This window comes from Drosophila serrata, unplaced genomic scaffold, assembly GCF_035046125.1.
Source record: "Drosophila serrata isolate PLE 108 unplaced genomic scaffold, ASM3504612v1 contig_302, whole genome shotgun sequence".
Classification (NCBI taxonomy): Eukaryota; Metazoa; Arthropoda; class Insecta; order Diptera; family Drosophilidae; genus Drosophila; species Drosophila serrata.
The window spans coordinates 1,215,829-1,240,155 of NW_028257200.1; the positions used below are offsets into that span (position 1 = coordinate 1,215,829).

Sequence of the window (24,327 nt, forward strand, 5' to 3'; positions counted from 1 at the left end):
GTTTTTGTCAGCAAAACACAAGAATTGGGCGGAGCTGGGCGGCATTTGTGCATATTTCTGACCGGACTAACTAAAGTTAGTTACTTGCTGGCTCTAAAATATATGGGACAAGTGACTCGTTGTTACTCCTCGCATTTACGTGCCTGCATTTTGTGCTGGTTTTGGCCAATTGTTAAATCGATAAAATTCTTTGGCTTCGGCTTTGTAGGTATTTGGTTTTTGCCAAAAACCTTGTATACTCTGCCGAGCTATTTTCGTTCTTTCGTTTTATATATTTCACTATATTTTTCGGCCGCCGTGTTTGTGGAATTAGTGTCGAGCTACTCGGCTTAGTAGGGATTCTCTTTTTTGCTTTTCCCAGGATTTCACTGAGCCTTGAATTAAAAATATAATCAAATTACAAGCAGAAGAGGAGTCTAGTTACATTTTTAATATTCCCTTGCTTCTAGTTTGTTGAATTGCAAATTTATTATTTCGGCAAGTTTAATTCGTTGCAGGAAGTTTTCCCATTCTGCTTCCTTTCGTTTTTTTGTTGAACTTATTTTGTACACTGGAAAAATCAGTAAACAATTGCAACAAAAATGCAGCTATGATTTAAGTTATATTTATTATTTTACAGGGTATTCTAATTTTAGTCAGAACCTAAAAACAAAGTGAAGGAGTCATTTCCGACCCTATAGATCATATATAAATCATATATATTGAAAATTTTATAAGGGGTTACATCATTAAAATTGTCAAAATTTAACAACAAATTGAATTTTTTTAACTTGAAAACTGAGTATGCAGATTTGTTAATCTATTAAAAACCAGAATAGAACAGCTTTCCGAATTAAAATTAATCATTTTTTGGCTTAGTTATGAGTTTTTAAAACTATGATTTTTTGACAAAATTGTCTGTTTTTATACCTTTTTGCAGGTTATTATAATTTTAGTCAGAAACTTATAACAGCATCAACAAACGCTGTATGCAAGGTTGTTAGTGCTATAAAAACCTGCACAGAAAAGCTTTCCGAATCAAAATTATTGCTATTTTGGCTTAATTATGATGTTCGGAAAACTCCGATTATTTAAGAAAATTGTCTGTTTTTATACCTTTTTGCAGAGTAAAGCTTCAGTCAGAAGATTAAAACGCAGTGAAGGAGTCATTTTCGACCCTATAAACCATATATATTCTTGATCAGCATCGACAGCCCAGTCGTTCTAGCCATGTCCGGTCAAGAAATAAATTTTTGTCATTTTTCCGAAAATTGATAATTTTATAAGGGGTTACATCATTAAAACCGGGCTGGGCTGTTGATGCTGATCAAGAATATATATGGTTTATAGGGTCGGAAATGAATAAAAACAGACAATTTTCTTAAATAATCGGAGTTTTCCGAACATCATAATTAAGCTAAAAGAGCATTAATTTTGATTCGGAAAGCTTTTCTGTGCAGGTTTTTATAGCACTAACAACCCTGCATACTGCGTTTGTTGATGCTATTGTCAGTTTTTGAATAAAACCATAAAAATCTGCAAAAAGGTATAAAAACAGACAATTTTTCCTAAAAATCATAGTTTTAAAAAACTCATAACTAAGCCAAAAAATGATTAATTTTCATTCGGAAAGCTGTTCTATGCTAGTTTTTAGTAGATTAACAAATCTGCATACTCAGTTTTCAAATTCAAAAAATTCAATTTGTTGTTAAATTTTGACAATTTTAATGATGTAACCCCTTATAAAATTTTCAATTTTCGGAAAAATGACAAAAATTTATTTTTCGGCCGGACATGGCTAGAATGACTGGGCTGTTGATGCTGATCAAGAATATATATGGTTTATAGGGTCAGAAATGACTCCTTCACTGCGTTTTAATCTTCTGACTGAAGCTTTACTCTGCAAAAAGGTATAAAAACAGACAATTTTCTTGAATAATCGGAGTTTTCCGAACATCATAATTAAGCTAAAAGAGCATTAATTTTGATTCGGAAAGCTTTTCTGTGCAGGTTTTTATAGCACAAACAACCCTGCATACTGCGTTACTTGATGCTATTGTCAGTTTTTGAATAAAACCATAAAAATCTGCAAAAAGGTATAAAAACAGAAAATTTTTCCTAAAAATCATAGTTTTAAAAAACTCATAACTAAGCCAAAAAATGATTAATTTTCATTCGGAAAGCTGTTCTATGCTAGTTTTTAGTAGATTAACAAATCTGCATACTCAGTTTTCAAATTCAAAAAATTCAATTTGTTGTTAAATTTTGACAATTTTAATGATGTAACCCCTTATAAAATTTTCAATTTTCGGAAAAATGACAAAAATTTATTTTTCGGCCGGACATGGCTAGAATGACTGGGCTGTTGATGCTGATCAAGAATATATATGGTTTATAGGGTCAGAAATGACTCCTTCACTGCGTTTTAATCTTCTGACTGAAGCTTTACTCTGCAAAAAGGTATAAAAACAGACAATTTTCTTGAATAATCGGAGTTTTCCGAACATCATAATTAAGCTAAAAGAGCATTAATTTTGATTCGGAAAGCTTTTCTGTGCAGGTTTTTATAGCACAAACAACCCTGCATACTGCGTTACTTGATGCTATTGTCAGTTTTTGAATAAAACCATAAAAATCTGCAAAAAGGTATAAAAACAGAAAATTTTTCCTAAAAATCATAGTTTTAAAAAACTCATAACTAAGCCAAAAAATGATTAATTTTCATTCGGAAAGCTGTTCTATGCTAGTTTTTAGTAGATTAACAAATCTGCATACTCAGTTTTCAAATTCAAAAAATTCAATTTGTTGTTAAATTTTGACAATTTTAATGATGTAACCCCTTATAAAATTTTCAATTTTCGGAAAAATGACAAAAATTTATTTTTCGGCCGGACATGGCTAGAATGACTGGGCTGTTGATGCTGATCAAGAATATATATGGTTTATAGGGTCAGAAATGACTCCTTCACTGCGTTTTAATCTTCTGACTGAAGCTTTACTCTGCAAAAAGGTATAAAAACAGACAATTTTCTTGAATAATCGGAGTTTTCCGAACATCATAATTAAGCTAAAAGAGCATTAATTTTGATTCGGAAAGCTTTTCTGTGCAGGTTTTTATAGCACAAACAACCCTGCATACTGCGTTACTTGATGCTATTGTCAGTTTTTGAATAAAACCATAAAAATCTGCAAAAAGGTATAAAAACAGAAAATTTTTCCTAAAAATCATAGTTTTAAAAAACTCATAACTAAGCCAAAAAATGATTAATTTTCATTCGGAAAGCTGTTCTATGCTAGTTTTTAGTAGATTAACAAATCTGCATACTCAGTTTTCAAATTCAAAAAATTCAATTTGTTGTTAAATTTTGACAATTTTAATGATGTAACCCCTTATAAAATTTTCAATTTTCGGAAAAATGACAAAAATTTATTTTTCGGCCGGACATGGCTAGAATGACTGGGCTGTTGATGCTGATCAAGAATATATATGGTTTATAGGGTCAGAAATGACTCCTTCACTGCGTTTTAATCTTCTGACTGAAGCTTTACTCTGCAAAAAGGTATAAAAACAGACAATTTTCTTGAATAATCGGAGTTTTCCGAACATCATAATTAAGCTAAAAGAGCATTAATTTTGATTCGGAAAGCTTTTCTGTGCAGGTTTTTATAGCACAAACAACCCTGCATACTGCGTTACTTGATGCTATTGTCAGTTTTTGAATAAAACCATAAAAATCTGCAAAAAGGTATAAAAACAGAAAATTTTTCCTAAAAATCATAGTTTTAAAAAACTCATAACTAAGCCAAAAAATGATTAATTTTCATTCGGAAAGCTGTTCTATGCTAGTTTTTAGTAGATTAACAAATCTGCATACTCAGTTTTCAAATTCAAAAAATTCAATTTGTTGTTAAATTTTGACAATTTTAATGATGTAACCCCTTATAAAATTTTCAATTTTCGGAAAAATGACAAAAATTTATTTTTCGGCCGGACATGGCTAGAATGACTGGGCTGTTGATGCTGATCAAGAATATATATGGTTTATAGGGTCAGAAATGACTCCTTCACTGCGTTTTAATCTTCTGACTGAAGCTTTACTCTGCAAAAAGGTATAAAAACAGACAATTTTCTTGAATAATCGGAGTTTTCCGAACATCATAATTAAGCTAAAAGAGCATTAATTTTGATTCGGAAAGCTTTTCTGTGCAGGTTTTTATAGCACAAACAACCCTGCATACTGCGTTACTTGATGCTATTGTCAGTTTTTGAATAAAACCATAAAAATCTGCAAAAAGGTATAAAAACAGAAAATTTTTCCTAAAAATCATAGTTTTAAAAAACTCATAACTAAGCCAAAAAATGATTAATTTTAATTCGGAAAGCTGTTCTATGCTAGTTTTTAGTAGATTAACAAATCTGCATACTCAGTTTTCAAATTCAAAAAATTCAATTTGTTGTTAAATTTTGACAATTTTAATGATGTAACCCCTTATAAAATTTTCAATTTTCGGAAAAATGACAAAAATTCATTTTTCGGCCGGACATGGCTAGAATGACTGGGCTGTTGATGCTGATCAAGAATATATATGGTTTATAGGGTCGAAAATGACTCCTTCACTGCGTTTTAATCTTCTGACTGAAGCTTTACTCTGCAAAAAGGTATAAAAACAGACAATTTTCTTGAATAATCGGAGTTTTCCGAACATCATAATTAAGCTAAAAGAGCATTAATTTTGATTCGGAAAGCTTTTCTGTGCAGGTTTTTATAGCACTAACAACCCTGCATACTGCGTTTGTTGATGCTATGGTCAGTTTTTGAATAAAACCATAAAAATCTGCAAAAAGGTATAAAAACAGACAATTTTTCCTAAAAATCATAGTTTTAAAAAACTCATAACTAAGCCAAAAAATCATTCATTTTAATTCGGAAAGCTGTTCTATGCTAGTTTTTAGTAGATTAACAAATCTGCATACTCAGTTTTCAAATTCAAAAAATTCAATTTGTTGTTAAATTTTGACAATTTTAATGATGTAACCCCTTATAAAATTTTCAATTTTCGGAAAAATGACAAAAATTCATTTTTCGGCCGGACATGGCTAGAATGACTGGGCTGTTGATGCTGATCAAGAATATATATGGTTTATAGGGTCGAAAATGACTCCTTCACTGCGTTTTAATCTTCTGACTGAAGCTTTACTCTGCAAAAAGGTATAAAAACAGACAATTTTCTTAAATTATCGGAGTTTTCCGAACATCATAATTAAGCTAAAAGAGCATTAATTTTGATTCGGAAAGCTTTTCTGTGCAGGTTTTTATAGCACTAACAACCCTGCATACTGCGTTTGTTGATGCTATGGTCAGTTTTTGAATAAAACCATAAAAATCTGCAAAAAGGTATAAAAACAGACAATTTTTCCTAAAAATCATAGTTTTAAAAAACTCATAACTAAGCCAAAAAATCATTCATTTTAATTCGGAAAGCTGTTCTATGCTAGTTTTTAGTAGATTAACAAATCTGCATACTCAGTTTTCAAATTCAAAAAATTCAATTTGTTGTTAAATTTTGACAATTTTAATGATGTAACCCCTTATAAAATTTTCAATTTTCGGAAAAATGACAAAAATTTATTTTTCGGCCGGACATGGCTAGAATGACTGGGCTGTTGATGCTGATCAAGAATATATATGGTTTATAGGGTCGGAAATGACAAAATTTAACAACAAATTGAATTTTTTGAATTTGAAAACTGAGTATGCAGATTTGTTAATCTACTAAAAACTAGCATAGAACAGCTTTCCGAATGAAAATTAATCATTTTTTGGCTTAGTTATGAGTTTTTTAAAACTATGATTTTTAGGAAAAAATTTCTGTTTTTATACCTTTTTGCAGAGTAAAGCTTCAGTCAGAAGATTAAAACGCAGTGAAGGAGTCATTTCCGACCCTATAAACCATATATATTCTTGATCAGCATCAACAGCCCAGTCATTCTAGCCATGTCCGGCCGAAAAATAAATTTTTGTCATTTTTCCGAAAATTGAACATTTTATAAGGGGTTACATCATTAAAATTGTCAAAATTTAACAACAAATTGAATTTTTTGAATTTGAAAACTGAGTATGCAGATTTGTTAATCTACTAAAAACTAGCATAGAACAGCTTTCCGAATTAAAATTAATCATTTTTTGGCTTAGTTATGAGTTTTTTAAAACTATGATTTTTAGGAAAAATTGTCTGTTTTTATACCTTTTTGCAGATTTTTATGGTTTTATTCAAAAACTGACAATAGCATCAACAAACGCAGTATGCAGGGTTGTTAGTGCTATAAAAACCTGCACAGAAAAGCTTTCCGAATCAAAATTAATGCTCTTTTAGCTTAATTATGATGTTCGGAAAACTCCGATTATTTAAGAAAATTGTCTGTTTTTATACCTTTTTGCAGAGTAAAGCTTCAGTCAGAAGATTAAAACGCAGTGAAGGAGTCATTTCCGACCCTATAAACCATATATATTCTTGATCAGCATCAACAGCCCAGTCATTCTAGCCATGTCCGGCCGAAAAATAAATTTTTGTCATTTTTCCGAAAATTGAAAATTTTATAAGGGGTTACATCATTAAAATTGTCAAAATTTAACAACAAATTGAATTTTTTGAATTTGAAAACTGAGTATGCAGATTTGTTAATCTACTAAAAACTAGCATAGAACAGCTTTCCGAATTAAAATTAATCATTTTTTGGCTTAGTTATGAGTTTTTTAAAACTATGATTTTTAGGAAAAATTGTCTGTTTTTATACCTTTTTGCAGATTTTTATGGTTTTATTCAAAAACTGACAATAGCATCAACAAACGCAGTATGCAGGGTTGTTAGTGCTATAAAAACCTGCACAGAAAAGCTTTCCGAATCAAAATTAATACTCTTTTAGCTTAATTATGATGTTCGGAAAACTCCGATTATTTAAGAAAATTGTGTTTTTATACCTTTTTGCAGAGTAAAGCTTCAGTCAGAAGATTAAAACGCAGTGAAGGAGTCATTTCCGACCCTATAAACCATATATATTCTTGATCAGCATCAACAGCCCAGTCATTCTAGCCATGTCCGGCCGAAAAATAAATTTTTGTCATTTTTCCGAAAATTGAAAATTTTATAAGGGGTTACATCATTAAAATTGTCAAAATTTAACAACAAATTGAATCAACAGCCCAGTCATTCTAGCCATGTCCGGCCGAAAAATAAATTTTTGTCATTTTTCCGAAAATTGAAAATTTTATAAGGGGTTACATCATTAAAATTGTCAAAATTTAACAACAAATTGAATTTTTTGAATTTGAAAACTGAGTATGCAGATTTGTTAATCTACTAAAAACTAGCATAGAACAGCTTTCCGAATTAAAATTAATCATTTTTTGGCTTAGTTATGAGTTTTTTAAAACTATGATTTTTAGGAAAAATTGTCTGTTTTTATACCTTTTTGCAGATTTTTATGGTTTTATTCAAAAACTGACAATAGCATCAACAAACGCAGTATGCAGGGTTGTTAGTGCTATAAAAACCTGCACAGAAAAGCTTTCCGAATCAAAATTAATGCTTTTTTAGCTTAATTATGATGTTCGGAAAACTCCGATTATTTAAGAAAATTGTCTGTTTTTATACCTTTTTAAAGAATATAATTTAAGTCGGAAGCTTAAAACTAAGTGAAGGAGTCATTTTCGACCCTATAAACCATATATATTCTTGATCAGCATCAACAGCCCAGTCATTCTAGCCATGTCCGGCCGAAAAATAAATTTTTGTCATTTTTCCGAAAATTGAAAATTTTATAAGGGGTTACATCATTAAAATTGTCAAAATTTAACAACAAATTGAATTTTTTGAATTTGAAAACTGAGTATGCAGATTTGTTAATCTACTAAAAACTAGCATAGAACAGCTTTCCGAATGAAAATTAATCATTTTTTGGCTTAGTTATGAGTTTTTTAAAACTATGATTTTTAGGAAAAAATTTCTGTTTTTATACCTTTTTGCAGAGTAAAGCTTCAGTCAGAAGATTAAAACGCAGTGAAGGAGTCATTTCCGACCCTATAAACCATATATATTCTTGATCAGCATCAACAGCCCAGTCATTCTAGCCATGTCCGGCCGAAAAATAAATTTTTGTCATTTTTCCGAAAATTGAAAATTTTATAAGGGGTTACATCATTAAAATTGTCAAAATTTAACAACAAATTGAATTTTTTGAATTTGAAAACTGAGTATGCAGATTTGTTAATCTACTAAAAACTAGCATAGAACAGCTTTCCGAATTAAAATTAATCATTTTTTGGCTTAGTTATGAGTTTTTTAAAACTATGATTTTTAGGAAAAATTGTCTGTTTTTATACCTTTTTGCAGATTTTTATGGTTTTATTCAAAAACTGACAATAGCATCAACAAACGCAGTATGCAGGGTTGTTAGTGCTATAAAAACCTGCACAGAAAAGCTTTCCGAATCAAAATTAATGCTTTTTTAGCTTAATTATGATGTTCGGAAAACTCCGATTATTTAAGAAAATTGTCTGTTTTTATACCTTTTTAAAGAATATAATTTAAGTCGGAAGCTTAAAACTAAGTGAAGGAGTCATTTTCGACCCTATAAACCATATATATTCTTGATCAGCATCAACAGCCCAGTCATTCTAGCCATGTCCGGCCGAAAAATAAATTTTTGTCATTTTTCCGAAAATTGAACATTTTATAAGGGGTTACATCATTAAAATTGTCAAAATTTAACAACAAATTGAATTTTTTGAATTTGAAAACTGAGTATGCAGATTTGTTAATCTACTAAAAACTAGCATAGAACAGCTTTCCGAATTAAAATTAATCATTTTTTGGCTTAGTTATGAGTTTTTTAAAACTATGATTTTTAGGAAAAATTGTCTGTTTTTATACCTTTTTGCAGATTTTTATGGTTTTATTCAAAAACTGACAATAGCATCAACAAACGCAGTATGCAGGGTTGTTAGTGCTATAAAAACCTGCACAGAAAAGCTTTCCGAATCAAAATTAATGCTCTTTTAGCTTAATTATGATGTTCGGAAAACTCCGATTATTTAAGAAAATTGTCTGTTTTTATACCTTTTTGCAGAGTAAAGCTTCAGTCAGAAGATTAAAACGCAGTGAAGGAGTCATTTCCGACCCTATAAACCATATATATTCTTGATCAGCATCAACAGCCCAGTCATTCTAGCCATGTCCGGCCGAAAAATAAATTTTTGTCATTTTTCCGAAAATTGAAAATTTTATAAGGGGTTACATCATTAAAATTGTCAAAATTTAACAACAAATTGAATTTTTTGAATTTGAAAACTGAGTATGCAGATTTGTTAATCTACTAAAAACTAGCATAGAACAGCTTTCCGAATTAAAATTAATCATTTTTTGGCTTAGTTATGAGTTTTTTAAAACTATGATTTTTAGGAAAAATTGTCTGTTTTTATACCTTTTTGCAGATTTTTATGGTTTTATTCAAAAACTGACAATAGCATCAACAAACGCAGTATGCAGGGTTGTTAGTGCTATAAAAACCTGCACAGAAAAGCTTTCCGAATCAAAATTAATACTCTTTTAGCTTAATTATGATGTTCGGAAAACTCCGATTATTTAAGAAAATTGTGTTTTTATACCTTTTTGCAGAGTAAAGCTTCAGTCAGAAGATTAAAACGCAGTGAAGGAGTCATTTCCGACCCTATAAACCATATATATTCTTGATCAGCATCAACAGCCCAGTCATTCTAGCCATGTCCGGCCGAAAAATAAATTTTTGTCATTTTTCCGAAAATTGAAAATTTTATAAGGGGTTACATCATTAAAATTGTCAAAATTTAACAACAAATTGAATCAACAGCCCAGTCATTCTAGCCATGTCCGGCCGAAAAATAAATTTTTGTCATTTTTCCGAAAATTGAAAATTTTATAAGGGGTTACATCATTAAAATTGTCAAAATTTAACAACAAATTGAATTTTTTGAATTTGAAAACTGAGTATGCAGATTTGTTAATCTACTAAAAACTAGCATAGAACAGCTTTCCGAATTAAAATTAATCATTTTTTGGCTTAGTTATGAGTTTTTTAAAACTATGATTTTTAGGAAAAATTGTCTGTTTTTATACCTTTTTGCAGATTTTTATGGTTTTATTCAAAAACTGACAATAGCATCAACAAACGCAGTATGCAGGGTTGTTAGTGCTATAAAAACCTGCACAGAAAAGCTTTCCGAATCAAAATTAATGCTTTTTTAGCTTAATTATGATGTTCGGAAAACTCCGATTATTTAAGAAAATTGTCTGTTTTTATACCTTTTTAAAGAATATAATTTAAGTCGGAAGCTTAAAACTAAGTGAAGGAGTCATTTTCGACCCTATAAACCATATATATTCTTGATCAGCATCAACAGCCCAGTCATTCTAGCCATGTCCGGCCGAAAAATAAATTTTTGTCATTTTTCCGAAAATTGAAAATTTTATAAGGGGTTACATCATTAAAATTGTCAAAATTTAACAACAAATTGAATTTTTTGAATTTGAAAACTGAGTATGCAGATTTGTTAATCTACTAAAAACTAGCATAGAACAGCTTTCCGAATTAAAATTAATCATTTTTTGGCTTAGTTATGAGTTTTTTAAAACTATGATTTTTAGGAAAAATTGTCTGTTTTTATACCTTTTTGCAGATTTTTATGGTTTTATTCAAAAACTGACCATAGCATCAACAAACGCAGTATGCAGGGTTGTTAGTGCTATAAAAACCTGCACAGAAAAGCTTTCCGAATCAAAATTAATGCTCTTTTAGCTTAATTATGATGTTCGGAAAACTCCGATAATTTAAGAAAATTGTCTGTTTTTATACCTTTTTGCAGAGTAAAGCTTCAGTCAGAAGATTAAAACGCAGTGAAGGAGTCATTTCCGACCCTATAAACCATATATATTCTTGATCAGCATCAACAGCCCAGTCATTCTAGCCATGTCCGGCCGAAAAATAAATTTTTGTCATTTTTCCGAAAATTGAAAATTTTATAAGGGGTTACATCATTAAAATTGTCAAAATTTAACAACAAATTGAATTTTTTGAATTTGAAAACTGAGTATGCAGATTTGTTAATCTACTAAAAACTAGCATAGAACAGCTTTCCGAATTAAAATTAATCATTTTTTGGCTTAGTTATGAGTTTTTTAAAACTATGATTTTTAGGAAAAATTGTCTGTTTTTATACCTTTTTGCAGATTTTTATGGTTTTATTCAAAAACTGACAATAGCATCAACAAACGCAGTATGCAGGGTTGTTAGTGCTATAAAAACCTGCACAGAAAAGCTTTCCGAATCAAAATTAATGCTCTTTTAGCTTAATTATGATGTTCGGAAAACTCCGATTATTTAAGAAAATTGTCTGTTTTTATACCTTTTTGCAGAGTAAAGCTTCAGTCAGAAGATTAAAACGCAGTGAAGGAGTCATTTCCGACCCTATAAACCATATATATTCTTGATCAGCATCAACAGCCCAGTCATTCTAGCCATGTCCGGCCGAAAAGTAAATTTTTGTCATTTTTCCGAAAATTGAAAATTTTATAAGGGGTTACATCATTAAAATTGTCAAAATTTAACAACAAATTGAATTTTTTGAATTTGAAAACTGAGTATGCAGATTTGTTAATCTACTAAAAACTAGCATAGAACAGCTTTCCGAATTAAAATTAATCATTTTTTGGCTTAGTTATGAGTTTTTTAAAACTATGATTTTTAGGAAAAATTGTCTGTTTTTATACCTTTTTGCAGATTTTTATGGTTTTATTCAAAAACTGACAATAGCATCAACAAACGCAGTATGCAGGGTTGTTAGTGCTATAAAAACCTGCACAGAAAAGCTTTCCGAATCAAAATTAATGCTCTTTTAGCTTAATTATGATGTTCGGAAAACTCCGATTATTTAAGAAAATTGTCTGTTTTTATACCTTTTTAAAGAATATAATTTAAGTCGGAAGCTTAAAACTAAGTGAAGGAGTCATTTTCGACCCTATAAACCATATATATTCTTGATCAGCATCAACAGCCCAGTCATTCTAGCCATGTCCGGCCGAAAAATAAATTTTTGTCATTTTTCCGAAAATTGAAAATTTTATAAGGGGTTACATCATTAAAATTGTCAAAATTTAACAACAAATTGAATTTTTTGAATTTGAAAACTGAGTATGCAGATTTGTTAATCTACTAAAAACTAGCATAGAACAGCTTTCCGAATTAAAATTAATCATTTTTTGGCTTAGTTATGAGTTTTTTAAAACTATGATTTTTAGGAAAAATTGTCTGTTTTTATACCTTTTTGCAGATTTTTATGGTTTTATTCAAAAACTGACCATAGCATCAACAAACGCAGTATGCAGGGCTGTTAATGCTATAAAAACCTGCACAGAAAAGCTTTCCGAATCAAAATTAATGCTCTTTTAGCTTAAATATGATGTTCGGAAAACTCCGATTATTTAAGAAAATTGTCTGTTTTTATACCTTTTTGCAGAGTAAAGCTTCAGTCAGAAGATTAAAACGCAGTGAAGGAGTCATTTTCGACCCTATAAACCATATATATTCTTGATCAGCATCAACAGCCCAGTCATTCTAGCCATGTCCGGCCGAAAAATAAATTTTTGTCATTTTTCCGAAAATTGAAAATTTTATAAGGGGTTACATCATTAAAATTGTCAAAATTTAACAACAAATTGAATTTTTTGAATTTGAAAACTGAGTATGCAGATTTGTTAATCTACTAAAAACTAGCATAGAACAGCTTTCCGAATTAAAATTAATCATTTTTTGGCTTAGTTATGAGTTTTTTAAAACTATGATTTTTAGGAAAAATTGTCTGTTTTTATACCTTTTTGCAGATTTTTATGGTTTTATTCAAAAACTGACAATAGCATCAACAAACGCAGTATGCAGGGTTGTTAGTGCTATAAAAACCTGCACAGAAAAGCTTTCCGAATCAAAATTAATGCTCTTTTAGCTTAATTATGATGTTCGGAAAACTCCGATTATTTAAGAAAATTGTCTGTTTTTATACCTTTTTAAAGAATATAATTTAAGTCGGAAGCTTAAAACTAAGTGAAGGAGTCATTTCCGACCCTATAAACCATATATATTCTTGATCAGCATCAACAGCCCAGTCATTCTAGCCATGTCCGGCCGAAAAATAAATTTTTGTCATTTTTCCGAAAATTGAAAATTTTATAAGGGGTTACATCATTAAAATTGTCAAAATTTAACAACAAATTGAATTTTTTGAATTTGAAAACTGAGTATGCAGATTTGTTAATCTACTAAAAACTAGCATAGAACAGCTTTCCGAATTAAAATTAATCATTTTTTGGCTTAGTTATGAGTTTTTTAAAACTATGATTTTTAGGAAAAATTGTCTGTTTTTATACCTTTTTGCAGATTTTTATGGTTTTATTCAAAAACTGACAATAGCATCAACAAACGCAGTATGCAGGGTTGTTAGTGCTATAAAAACCTGCACAGAAAAGCTTTCCGAATCAAAATTAATGCTCTTTTAGCTTAATTATGATGTTCGGAAAACTCCGATTATTTAAGAAAATTGTCTGTTTTTATACCTTTTTAAAGAATATAATTTAAGTCAGAAGATTAAAACGCAGTGAAGGAGTCATTTTCGACCCTATAAACCATATATATTCTTGATCAGCATCAACAGCCCAGTCATTCTAGCCATGTCCGGCCGAAAAATAAATTTTTGTCATTTTTCCGAAAATTGAAAATTTTATAAGGGGTTACATCATTAAAATTGTCAAAATTTAACAACAAATTGAATTTTTTGAATTTGAAAACTGAGTATGCAGATTTGTTAATCTACTAAAAACTAGCATAGAACAGCTTTCCGAATTAAAATTAATCATTTTTTGGCTTAGTTATGAGTTTTTTAAAACTATGATTTTTAGGAAAAATTGTCTGTTTTTATACCTTTTTGCAGATTTTTATGGTTTTATTCAAAAACTGACAATAGCATCAACAAACGCAGTATGCAGGGTTGTTAGTGCTATAAAAACCTGCACAGAAAAGCTTTCCGAATCAAAATTAATGCTCTTTTAGCTTAATTATGATGTTCGGAAAACTCCGATTATTTAAGAAAATTGTCTGTTTTTATACCTTTTTAAAGAATATAATTTAAGTCGGAAGCTTAAAACTAAGTGAAGGAGTCATTTTCGACCCTATAAACCATATATATTCTTGATCAGTATCAACAGCCCAGTCATTCTAGCCATGTCCGGCCGAAAAATACATTTTTGTCATTTTTCCGAAAATTGAAAATTTTATAAGGGGTTACATCATTAAAATTGTCAAAATTTAACAACAAATTGAATTTTTTGAATTTGAAAACTGAGTATGCAGATTTGTTAATCTACTAAAAACTAGCATAGAACAGCTTCCCGAATTAAAATTAATCATTTTTTGGCTTAGTTATGAGTTTTTTAAAACTATGATTTTTAGGAAAAATTGTCTGTTTTTATACCTTTTTGCAGATTTTTATGGTTTTATTCAAAAACTGACAATAGCATCAACAAACGCAGTATGCAGGGTTGTTAGTGCTATAAAAACCTGCACAGAAAAGCTTTCCGAATCAAAATTAATGCTCTTTTAGCTTAATTATGATGTTCGGAAAACTCCGATTATTCAGGAAAATTGTCTGTTTTTATACCTTTTTAAAGAATATAATTTAAGTCGGAAGCTTAAAACTAAGTGAAGGAGTCATTTCCGACCCTATAAACCATATATATTCTTGATCAGCATCAACAGCCCAGTCATTCTAGCCATGTCCGGCCGAAAAATAAATTTTTGTCATTTTTCCGAAAATTGAAAATTTTATAAGGGGTTACATCATTAAAATTGTCAAAATTTAACAACAAATTGAATTTTTTGAATTTGAAAACTGAGTATGCAGATTTGTTAATCTACTAAAAACTAGCATAGAACAGCTTTCCGAATTAAAATTAATCATTTTTTGGCTTAGTTATGAGTTTTTTAAAACTATGATTTTTAGGAAAAATTGTCTGTTTTTATACCTTTTTGCAGATTTTTATGGTTTTATTCAAAAACTGACAATAGCATCAACAAACGCAGTATGCAGGGTTGTTAGTGCTATAAAAACCTGCACAGAAAAGCTTTCCGAATCAAAATTAATGCTCTTTTAGCTTAATTATGATGTTCGGAAAACTCCGATTATTTAAGAAAATTGTCTGTTTTTATACCTTTTTAAAGAATATAATTTAAGTCGGAAGCTTAAAACTAAGTGAAGGAGTCATTTTCGACCCTATAAACCATATATATTCTTGATCAGTATCAACAGCCCAGTCATTCTAGCCATGTCCGGCCGAAAAATACATTTTTGTCATTTTTCCGAAAATTGAAAATTTTATAAGGGGTTACATCATTAAAATTGTCAAAATTTAACAACAAATTGAATTTTTTGAATTTGAAAACTGAGTATGCAGATTTGTTAATCTACTAAAAACTAGCATAGAACAGCTTTCCGAATTAAAATTAATCATTTTTTGGCTTAGTTATGAGTTTTTTAAAACTATGATTTTTAGGAAAAATTGTCTGTTTTTATACCTTTTTGCAGATTTTTATGGTTTTATTCAAAAACTGACAATAGCATCAACAAACGCAGTATGCAGGGTTGTTAGTGCTATAAAAACCTGCACAGAAAAGCTTTCCGAATCAAAATTAATGCTCTTTTAGCTTAATTATGATGTTCGGAAAACTCCGATTATTTAAGAAAATTGTCTGTTTTTATACCTTTTTAAAGAATATAATTTAAGTCGGAAGCTTAAAACTAAGTGAAGGAGTCATTTTCGACCCTATAAACCATATATATTCTTGATCAGCATCAACAGCCCAGTCATTCTAGCCATGTCCGGCCGAAAAATAAATTTTTGTCATTTTTCCGAAAATTGAAAATTTTATAAGGGGTTACATCATTAAAATTGTCAAAATTTAACAACAAATTGAATTTTTTGAATTTGAAAACTGAGTATGCAGATTTGTTAATCTACTAAAAACTAGCATAGAACAGCTTTCCGAATTAAAATTAATCATTTTTTGGCTTAGTTATGAGTTTTTTAAAACTATGATTTTTAGGAAAAATTGTCTGTTTTTATACCTTTTTGCAGATTTTTATGGTTTTATTCAAAAACTGACAATAGCATCAACAAACGCAGTATGCAGGGTTGTTAGTGCTATAAAAACCTGCACAGAAAAGCTTTCCGAATCAAAATTAATGCTCTTTTAGCTTAATTATGATGTTCGGAAAACTCCGATTATTTAAGAAAATTGTCTGTTTTTATACCTTTTTAAAGAATATAATTTAAGTCGGAAGCTTAAAACTTTATAAATTGAAAATTTTATAAGGGGTTACATCATTAAAATTGTCAAAATTTAACAACAAATTGAATTTTTTGAATTTGAAAACTGAGTATGCAGATTTGTTAATCTACTAAAAACTAGCATAGAACAGCTTTCCGAATTAAAATTAATCATTTTTTGGCTTAGTTATGAGTTTTTTAAAACTATGATTTTTAGGAAAAATTGTCTGTTTTTATACCTTTTTGCAGATTTTTATGGTTTTATTCAAAAACTGACAATAGCATCAACAAACGCAGTATGCAGGGTTGTTTGTGCTATAAAAACCTGCACAGAAAAGCTTTCCGAATCAAAATTAATGCTCTTTTAGCTTAATTATGATGTTCGGAAAACTCCGATTATTTAAGAAAATTGTCTGTTTTTATACCTTTTTGCAGAGTAAAGCTTCAGTCAGAAGATTAAAACGCAGTGAAGGAGTCATTTCCGACCATATAAACTATATATATTCTTGATCGGCATCATCAGCCCAGTCATTCTAGCCATGTCCGGTCGAAATAAATTTTAATTTTTTAAAAATTTAAATTGAGTATGCAGATTTATTTACCTAATAAAAACTAACATTGAAATGCATTCTGAATTGAAATTAATGCTTTTTTGGCTAAGTTATGAGATTTTTAATCTGTTAAAAATATAGACAAATATTGATTCAATAAGCTTATTATTGATTGATTCAATTCGATGCTATAATTAATTTTCAAACTGTAATGCTATATAAACTTGAGCTTGCCGATGTTATTTTCCTTTCTTGTTTTCATTAAATTTTAAATATTTTCAATTCTTTTGTTAAGGCATTTAAAATTCACTTTATAATAAAAGTATTACTATATTGGCGAGCAAAACACGGGGATATTGACAGATCTAATCTAAAAATAGATAAAATATTTATTTTTTTGCAAAGTTGTGTGTAGTTTTTCTCTGTTTTCATCGACGTTCTGTGCTTTTTCTTGCTGTCCTCTTTCTCTTTCTTGTACGTTTTTTAACCCGCACGCGACAATTATGCATATTTTTATAAATAAACATGCATACATGCGCAGCTCAGACATATACATATATGTACGTATATGTATATATATATATATATATTTACAGGCCTTTGGCCAACGGAGCGTATGCGTAATATTTTTTCAGCTTCGGCCAACAAACTCAACGCGTCGTGAAAAAATTCTTTAAAAAATACGATTTTCACTGCTTAATAAATGTTGCCCGAGGGAAAATAAAAAAGGCAATTTAAAAATTGCCTAATTGATTGAAAAAAACTCATGAATTTATAGAGTCAAGAGAAGTATTAAAAATACTTTTTAGAAAAAGAAGGGAAAGCTGGAAGCAGTGATGGAAATGAGTCTCCGATGATCGCTGTAAGAAAGTCTTACCTTCTTGCTGGGAAAAGCCTTTCCCAATTTTCCACTCTTCCAACTTACGGCTCTTTTTGGCTTTCCCATCAGCCATTAATCAACATTATCAGCTTATGTCAAGCCTAAGCCGGGCGAACCTCTGAAAATAATTACCCCGTACTTAGTGCTCTCGCGGGTTTATAAGGCGAGACATCTGCACACGCATGGTAGCCCAACCGAATGATACTTGTTGGCCATGCCAGAAGTGGGACACGGGCCACGGAAAGGGGATTTAATGGGGAAAAGGAGCCTCCAAAGTGAGCCAAAATACAACCAGAAATCTTTCTAATGATTCAAATCACTTCGTAAAGTTCACCTGATGAAAAGTTCAAGGCCTCAAGCAACACGTGAGCGACTTTTACTTTTGTTTTGTCCGAAGAAAAGTTATGTAAATAATAGTAGTTGGACATCGGGTTTGGGGGTCAGTGGAATCTAAACAGGGCCCGGGCCTATTATATTGATTAATCGTCTGAGGTTTGCCGCTGCCAAGCTTGACCCCGAAATGTGTTGAACAATAAGCTTAAGCCAGCTCTCCGAAGCGGCTAACTGTGAACTACGAACGTCTCTTTATTGGCCATCATTTGTGCCACATACCAGACCATACAAGACCGTTTCTGATAGGCATCCATAGGTATTGGTATTGATTGGTCTTCTCTAGAATAATTTTGCGTATATTTTGCGCAAAATTTTGCGCCTTTTGATCAACGGAATTGTGTCAGAATGCGGCGCACAACTGCTGCAGACCCAACAAAAAATAACAAAAATAAAACACTACATATACAAAAAGAAATATAAAAAGGCCAACAGTGAGTCAGAAATAGTGGAGATGCTAAGAAGCTTGGGGGTTTGTTATTTTGTTATTTTGTTGCCATTTTGGGGCCAACAACGAGTCGCCAAAAGCCACTGTCAGTGGGTCAAAGTGGCGAGGAATCAAATGCGAATTTGCGGCAGCTTCTGCAGTTTCAACTGCTGATTTTTCCACAATTTATTTTATGTGTTTTATGAACATTTATTTCCAGGGCTAAATGCATTTAACAAGCACTTAATGCATTGCATGCGAGGCATTGCCACAACTCCATTAAAATTAAATTAAAAGCCATCTTGAATTATGGCCATCAAGTGGAAAAATATTCAATAAAAAAAAAGCAAAAAGCATATACATATAATCCCCAGAGTTCACATATGTAGTCACCAATTAAAAAAAGCTGCCAGTAAGATATTTGGTAATACTCTTTAGACAAATTATTATTTTATTCAAATAGAAATCGTGGCTACTTTTAAATTTATGCTAGACAAACTCTCTGTCGAAAACGGTTCGGAATCCACTTCAGAATTCTTCGACAGGCCATTTGATTCGTAATATATTTTGGCTCTTATGCAAAATACTCTTTATGCATATTTTTAGACATGCCAAGTGTCTCTTGTTCGCACAATTACAAAATACAAATGAAATGAAAACAGCTCAAATTACTCAGCTGAACTGAAAGTGAAATTCATGGTGGCCTTCAGCAATTTTTTTTGGTATTGTGTTGTATTTTTTGGGTCCATCTGCAAGTGCACTTCACAAAAATCATTCAACTTGAAATGTGTACAAAAGAAATCGAATCCAAATGCCCATTTTGACTGCATTGATGTAATTGCAAACTGTTGATCGTGTGCTTTGGAACGAAATTTCACAATTTTTGCAGTAACATAATGTTTATGAATATTATTATTATTATTAAAAAACCTTATTTATCATAACTTTGTAGCTTTAATTTACTTATTCATTTATAATTTGTCATGCTATTTAGCTTGTGAAAATGCTGTTCATCAACTTATAGCTTATGTTGCAATTTTTTAATAAGCAAAACATATCGTTACTGTTTCAATATTCATTCGATGTGAAGGCCAATATTTCGATTTATCAGTATTTAAATATTACTATATAATGAATGATAAATAAATATTTTGTTTAATATATGAAACGGTGCCAAATAATCAGCTAAACATGGTTGGAAATAAATATATAAGCCGTACTAACAAAAATTGTTTACAAGTGATTGATTAAAAGACAAGTACAAAATTTGTATATCAATATTTTAACATGAAATTCAGTTGTTTCTATCTTTCAATTGACATCAATTATTTACTATATTCTTTATATTATTCTGATCATTATATACCTAGGATATCATATGTCAATAATATCGGTATTTTCCTTTTAATAAACATCTTTAATGTAAGGATATTTTTAAAGTAATTTCTTAATCGTTTAATCGGGCTTGCAGACTATCTTTTAAATTGTATAAAAGTTACCTAATAATTTTTCAAAGTTGGTTTCAAGAACAATTTCAGAGAGCTGCATGATAGTTTCCTCGTATCCTTTTTTTTTACACCAAAACCAATTGTACTTTTGGTGGGAATCTCTTTCTGTTTCCCATGTAACTTTGCTTTAAATTAAAGAAATGGAATGCATATTTCCCCCATTTTGGTTTTCTACTATATACATACATATATATATCTCCCTTGCTTTTGTTCAGTTTTTGGCGGCTTTTGGATAACTTTTTGGCATTGGTATTTTTGCAGCTGTCACTGCTGCCACAGTAGGAGAGTCCTATTTTGGTGCTGGGGGGTCTGTGTTATTTCTTATTGTTAGTATTATTATTCCAGCACGCGCTGCTGCACCCTTCCTCACCATCGGCATCATCGGTGGCAGCTGTTGTCAATTTTTTTGCATGATTTCTGGGTCCCTCAACTATTGCTTCGATGATATTCAATTTCGCAGGATCTCTTTAATTTTTGGTTTTCAAAAACGTCCTTTAAAGAGCTGCTGTAATTTGTCACATTCGGCATTGATGGCATGGCTGTTTACATTGTTTCCAATTCACTACAAACTCATTAGAAATGTGGTTAAGTGGGTGGCTGGGAGATTTGACAGTTTTACTGCTGCCTGCGGTCATGCAGCTCCCACAACGATGAAGATAACGATGATAACGATGATGGTGATGATGCACATTGATGCTACTGCTGGTTGGGAGCCGGCTGCATCTGGATATCATTTATTTTGCTGGATTGCATATTAGGATTGTGGATTTTCGGTAGTGCCAATTTGTGTTTGTGGTTAAGATGTCTAAAATCAAATGAGAAATCAAGAGATAAAATGAATGGAAGATGAAAGGAATTTAGCTAAAGCGACTACGAAGTTTTGTGGTAAATGGAAATGATACCTTTTGTAAAGTTAATATTAGGGTTTATTTTTGAGTAAAGAAATTATATTGAACCTTTTCAAAGCTGTAGCAGCTTAAGTCCTATGGTTTAAATCAACAAAATTTAATTATTTTCCATAGGACCAACAGATTTCACATTTTATAATATCAAAAAGGAGCTAAACAAATTAAATATATTAACCAACTTATATGCTTGCTTTATATATTAAATATTTGACAAAAAATGAAGTATTAATTTATTGACTTGTATACGCATTTGTTGGTAAATAATTTAATAGCAAGTAAGAATCATTTTCTATATCCCATTCAATATACAGAAATATTTGTCATTAATTCCATAGCTTAAATATCATGACACATTTTACACTTTTCCATTAAAGCCGGTGATTCAAATGTAGATTATTTGTTAAATACTCATTTAATTACCGAATCAGTTATCTAATTATCTAGCAAGAGAGGAAAAACCTTTTTTTGAGCGTTTGGCACTCAGTGTTGGCTGTACCATTGCCACTTTTGGTCCTCCAGCAACCACGTTTCCCGGTTTCCGCTCTTGCCGTTTTATCAACGTTTTGTTGCTTCCGCTTAGGAAAAACATTTTCATGAAATAAATTAGCAAATGCAATAGCTGCACAGCACAGAGGGGCAGCAGGGCAGGGGTTCTGACAGAGATACATTTGAGTGTTGTAATTAAAAACAATTTTGGGTCGGACGATGTATTACCATTGGAGTTCGACTGAAAACTGGAATTTAGCTCGTGCTGAGCCCCATGAAAATGCTAATTATGCTTCATTATGGAAGTTTTAATCCGATTTAATTGAAAGCCAATTCCAGGCGGCCGTCCTCCGTCCTCCGCCCTCCCTCATGCGATTGTTATGGCAAGTGAACTTCACGGCTTGGTGCACAACTATTACGCTAGCAATTATATATCCCATTCATCACATATATATGCGATTATCTATATGGTTATTCTAACAAGTTTTTTCCCCTTCTCTCCTCCACCGTCCGGCAGTATGGCCAGTGTGCGGATCGTGCTTCTGGTGCGGGATCCACGAGGAACGATGCAGTCGAGGCGGCATCGAGTATGGTGCGGTGGCAATGAGGATTGCGAGGATCCGCGACTCGTCTGCCAGGATCTTCAGGATGACTACAAGACAGCCGAGTTGCTGTTGCAAAAATATCCATCGCGTTTTAGGTGAGTCTAGCAGAATATTTCCACAATCTACATTATAACTCCTAAAACTATTATCCTTTGTAGGACTCTGCGCTATGAAGACTTGTCACTGAATCCCAGTGAAATGACACAGGACATTTTGCAGTTCTACGGATTGCCATTCGATCCAGCCGTCGAGGAGTTCCTAGACACGCACACCAAGGTTAACATTGGCGGTGTCAGCTCCACCTATCGTGATTCCAGGTCAGCACCATTCCATTGGATGCAGGATCTAAAGCCAGATGAGGTAAGTATTTACAATGAGTATATCTATCTAAATTACTGGGTCTAACTCCTCAATTATCCAATTTCAGATCAAGCAAATCCAGGATGTCTGCGTCGATGCCATGGACATGTGGGGCTATCGTCGCATCGAGAACTTCAGCAACTTCTCCAGCCTCCAGCAGAGCTTCGATCCAATGGTGCTGCCACCGCCATTCACGTGAAGCGGACGGGCCTAGTGTTAGCTGACCTATCGTCAACGATAACTGATAATGATAACTAATTCTTCTACTTGGTACATTTTGTTGTGATATCGTCGTGTTGAGCGAGCAAAAAGAAAGAGGAAAGGAGCCGAGCGGAGCGGAAGAAGTGATTGAGAGGCGGGCGCAATGAGAGGCCAGAGGAGGGGAAACCGGATGCACTGTGGAAACTCAATTCATAGCTGGCACATTTTTGCTGAACACGCAAACACACTTAACTGAGCAATAGTTATTAATATATATAAACTGAATATACAATATGAAAAGCATAAGTTTAGTAATTGGCGAATTTTGTGTAGAGCGTAAAACGGTACGAAAACCAGTCGAATATCAGATTTACATTTAGGCCTAGATCTTAAGCAACCAATAACTGAAAGTTTAGTCTATATAGGGCTGCATATTGTGGATTGTTTACTTGGCTTTTTGATGTAAATTATTTAGGCAGACACTTTTGTAATTCAGCTTAACCAGCAAGTGCATAGAAATCCAGTGATTTAGCATCTAACACACAACCAAAACGTATCAGAGTCAGAGTCAAAAATTGAACGAGTTCGAAAATACTAGAGATGCAATAATTATACAACCGTGTTTGGCATACTACAAATTGTGCAATATTTATCAAGTGGAAATGCAAACAATTTAATCACGCTAGAATCAATTTAGGCACGAATTTCCTAAAGCAAAAAATTTATATCTGTAAAAGTGTACGAGAGGAGCAATGGGCACTCAACTCCTAAGCATAAGTTTCCCTAGGCATAATTTATTTGTATGGTTATTTAGTTGTAATTGTAATTAAATTGTACTATACTTTATGTCCTTACATTATACAACTGAGTTAAATTCGTTTTCTTTTTCCAAAACGAAGGCCCAGTAAATTGATCAAATTGGAAACACGATGTTAAATGAGTAATCGGATTATTTAATAAAATGAAATGAATCCAGCAATATTTGCATAAATTACACTTATTAAGCAAGATACCAACTGAATAAACAATGAATAATGAAGAGCTTATTGTACTTATTGAATCTTTTGGGATGGTTTTGCCGAATGAAGCTATCTTTCTGACTTCTGGGAACTATTTGAAGAACTCGATTTGCTTATTTCAAAAGTTGCTGAAGCCGATTTAGAATGACGGAGTATGGAGTTAAATGCGCTTAGTTTTTAACTGTTTGCCTATAATAAAAATTATATTTAATTCAATGTTTAATATTCCTAATTAAATATTCAAAAACTGCGCCACAGCTAAGCTAGCAACCAGCGGAAATTAGGTTCCACAGATGGTGTGTGTGTGGAACGAGATGGCATTTGTGGTTGTCTTGGCTAAGCCAATGGCTATTACTGCACTGCTTTCTGGCACTGCTTGGTAATTTTTCCCACAACAAAGCAGTCAAATGTACACTGAACAAAATCTATTTATTTACGAACACTGTTGTTGTGGTAAAAATATTATTGTCATTGTTGTAGGAAATTAATTGGACGACTTTGGGAAACGTACTTAGCAAAAGTAATGTTGTTGTAAACATATTGTTGGTGTACAACAGTTTTGTTGTTGTTGTAAAGCAATACAAGGCTTCAATTTGACATTTTCAGTAC

General features: G+C 31.6%; 1 protein-coding gene across 2 annotated transcripts in view; it reads left to right on the forward strand.

The window, feature by feature from the left end:
• Positions 1-23,738, forward strand: part of LOC110181459 (carbohydrate sulfotransferase 4) — a 50,029-nt gene extending 26,291 nt beyond the window's left edge. For both annotated transcript variants that reach the window (XR_015272671.1, XM_086837269.1), the window contains 3 exons: positions 22,051-22,233; positions 22,297-22,498; positions 22,566-23,738. Coding sequence is in view for 1 of the 2 variants with exons in the window: in XM_086837269.1 (XP_086693395.1) it covers positions 22,051-22,233; positions 22,297-22,498; positions 22,566-22,697 (517 nt within the window). In the remaining variant the exon portion in view is untranslated. The remainder of the gene's footprint in view (positions 1-22,050; positions 22,234-22,296; positions 22,499-22,565) is intronic.
• Positions 23,739-24,327: the final 589 nt, after the last annotated feature.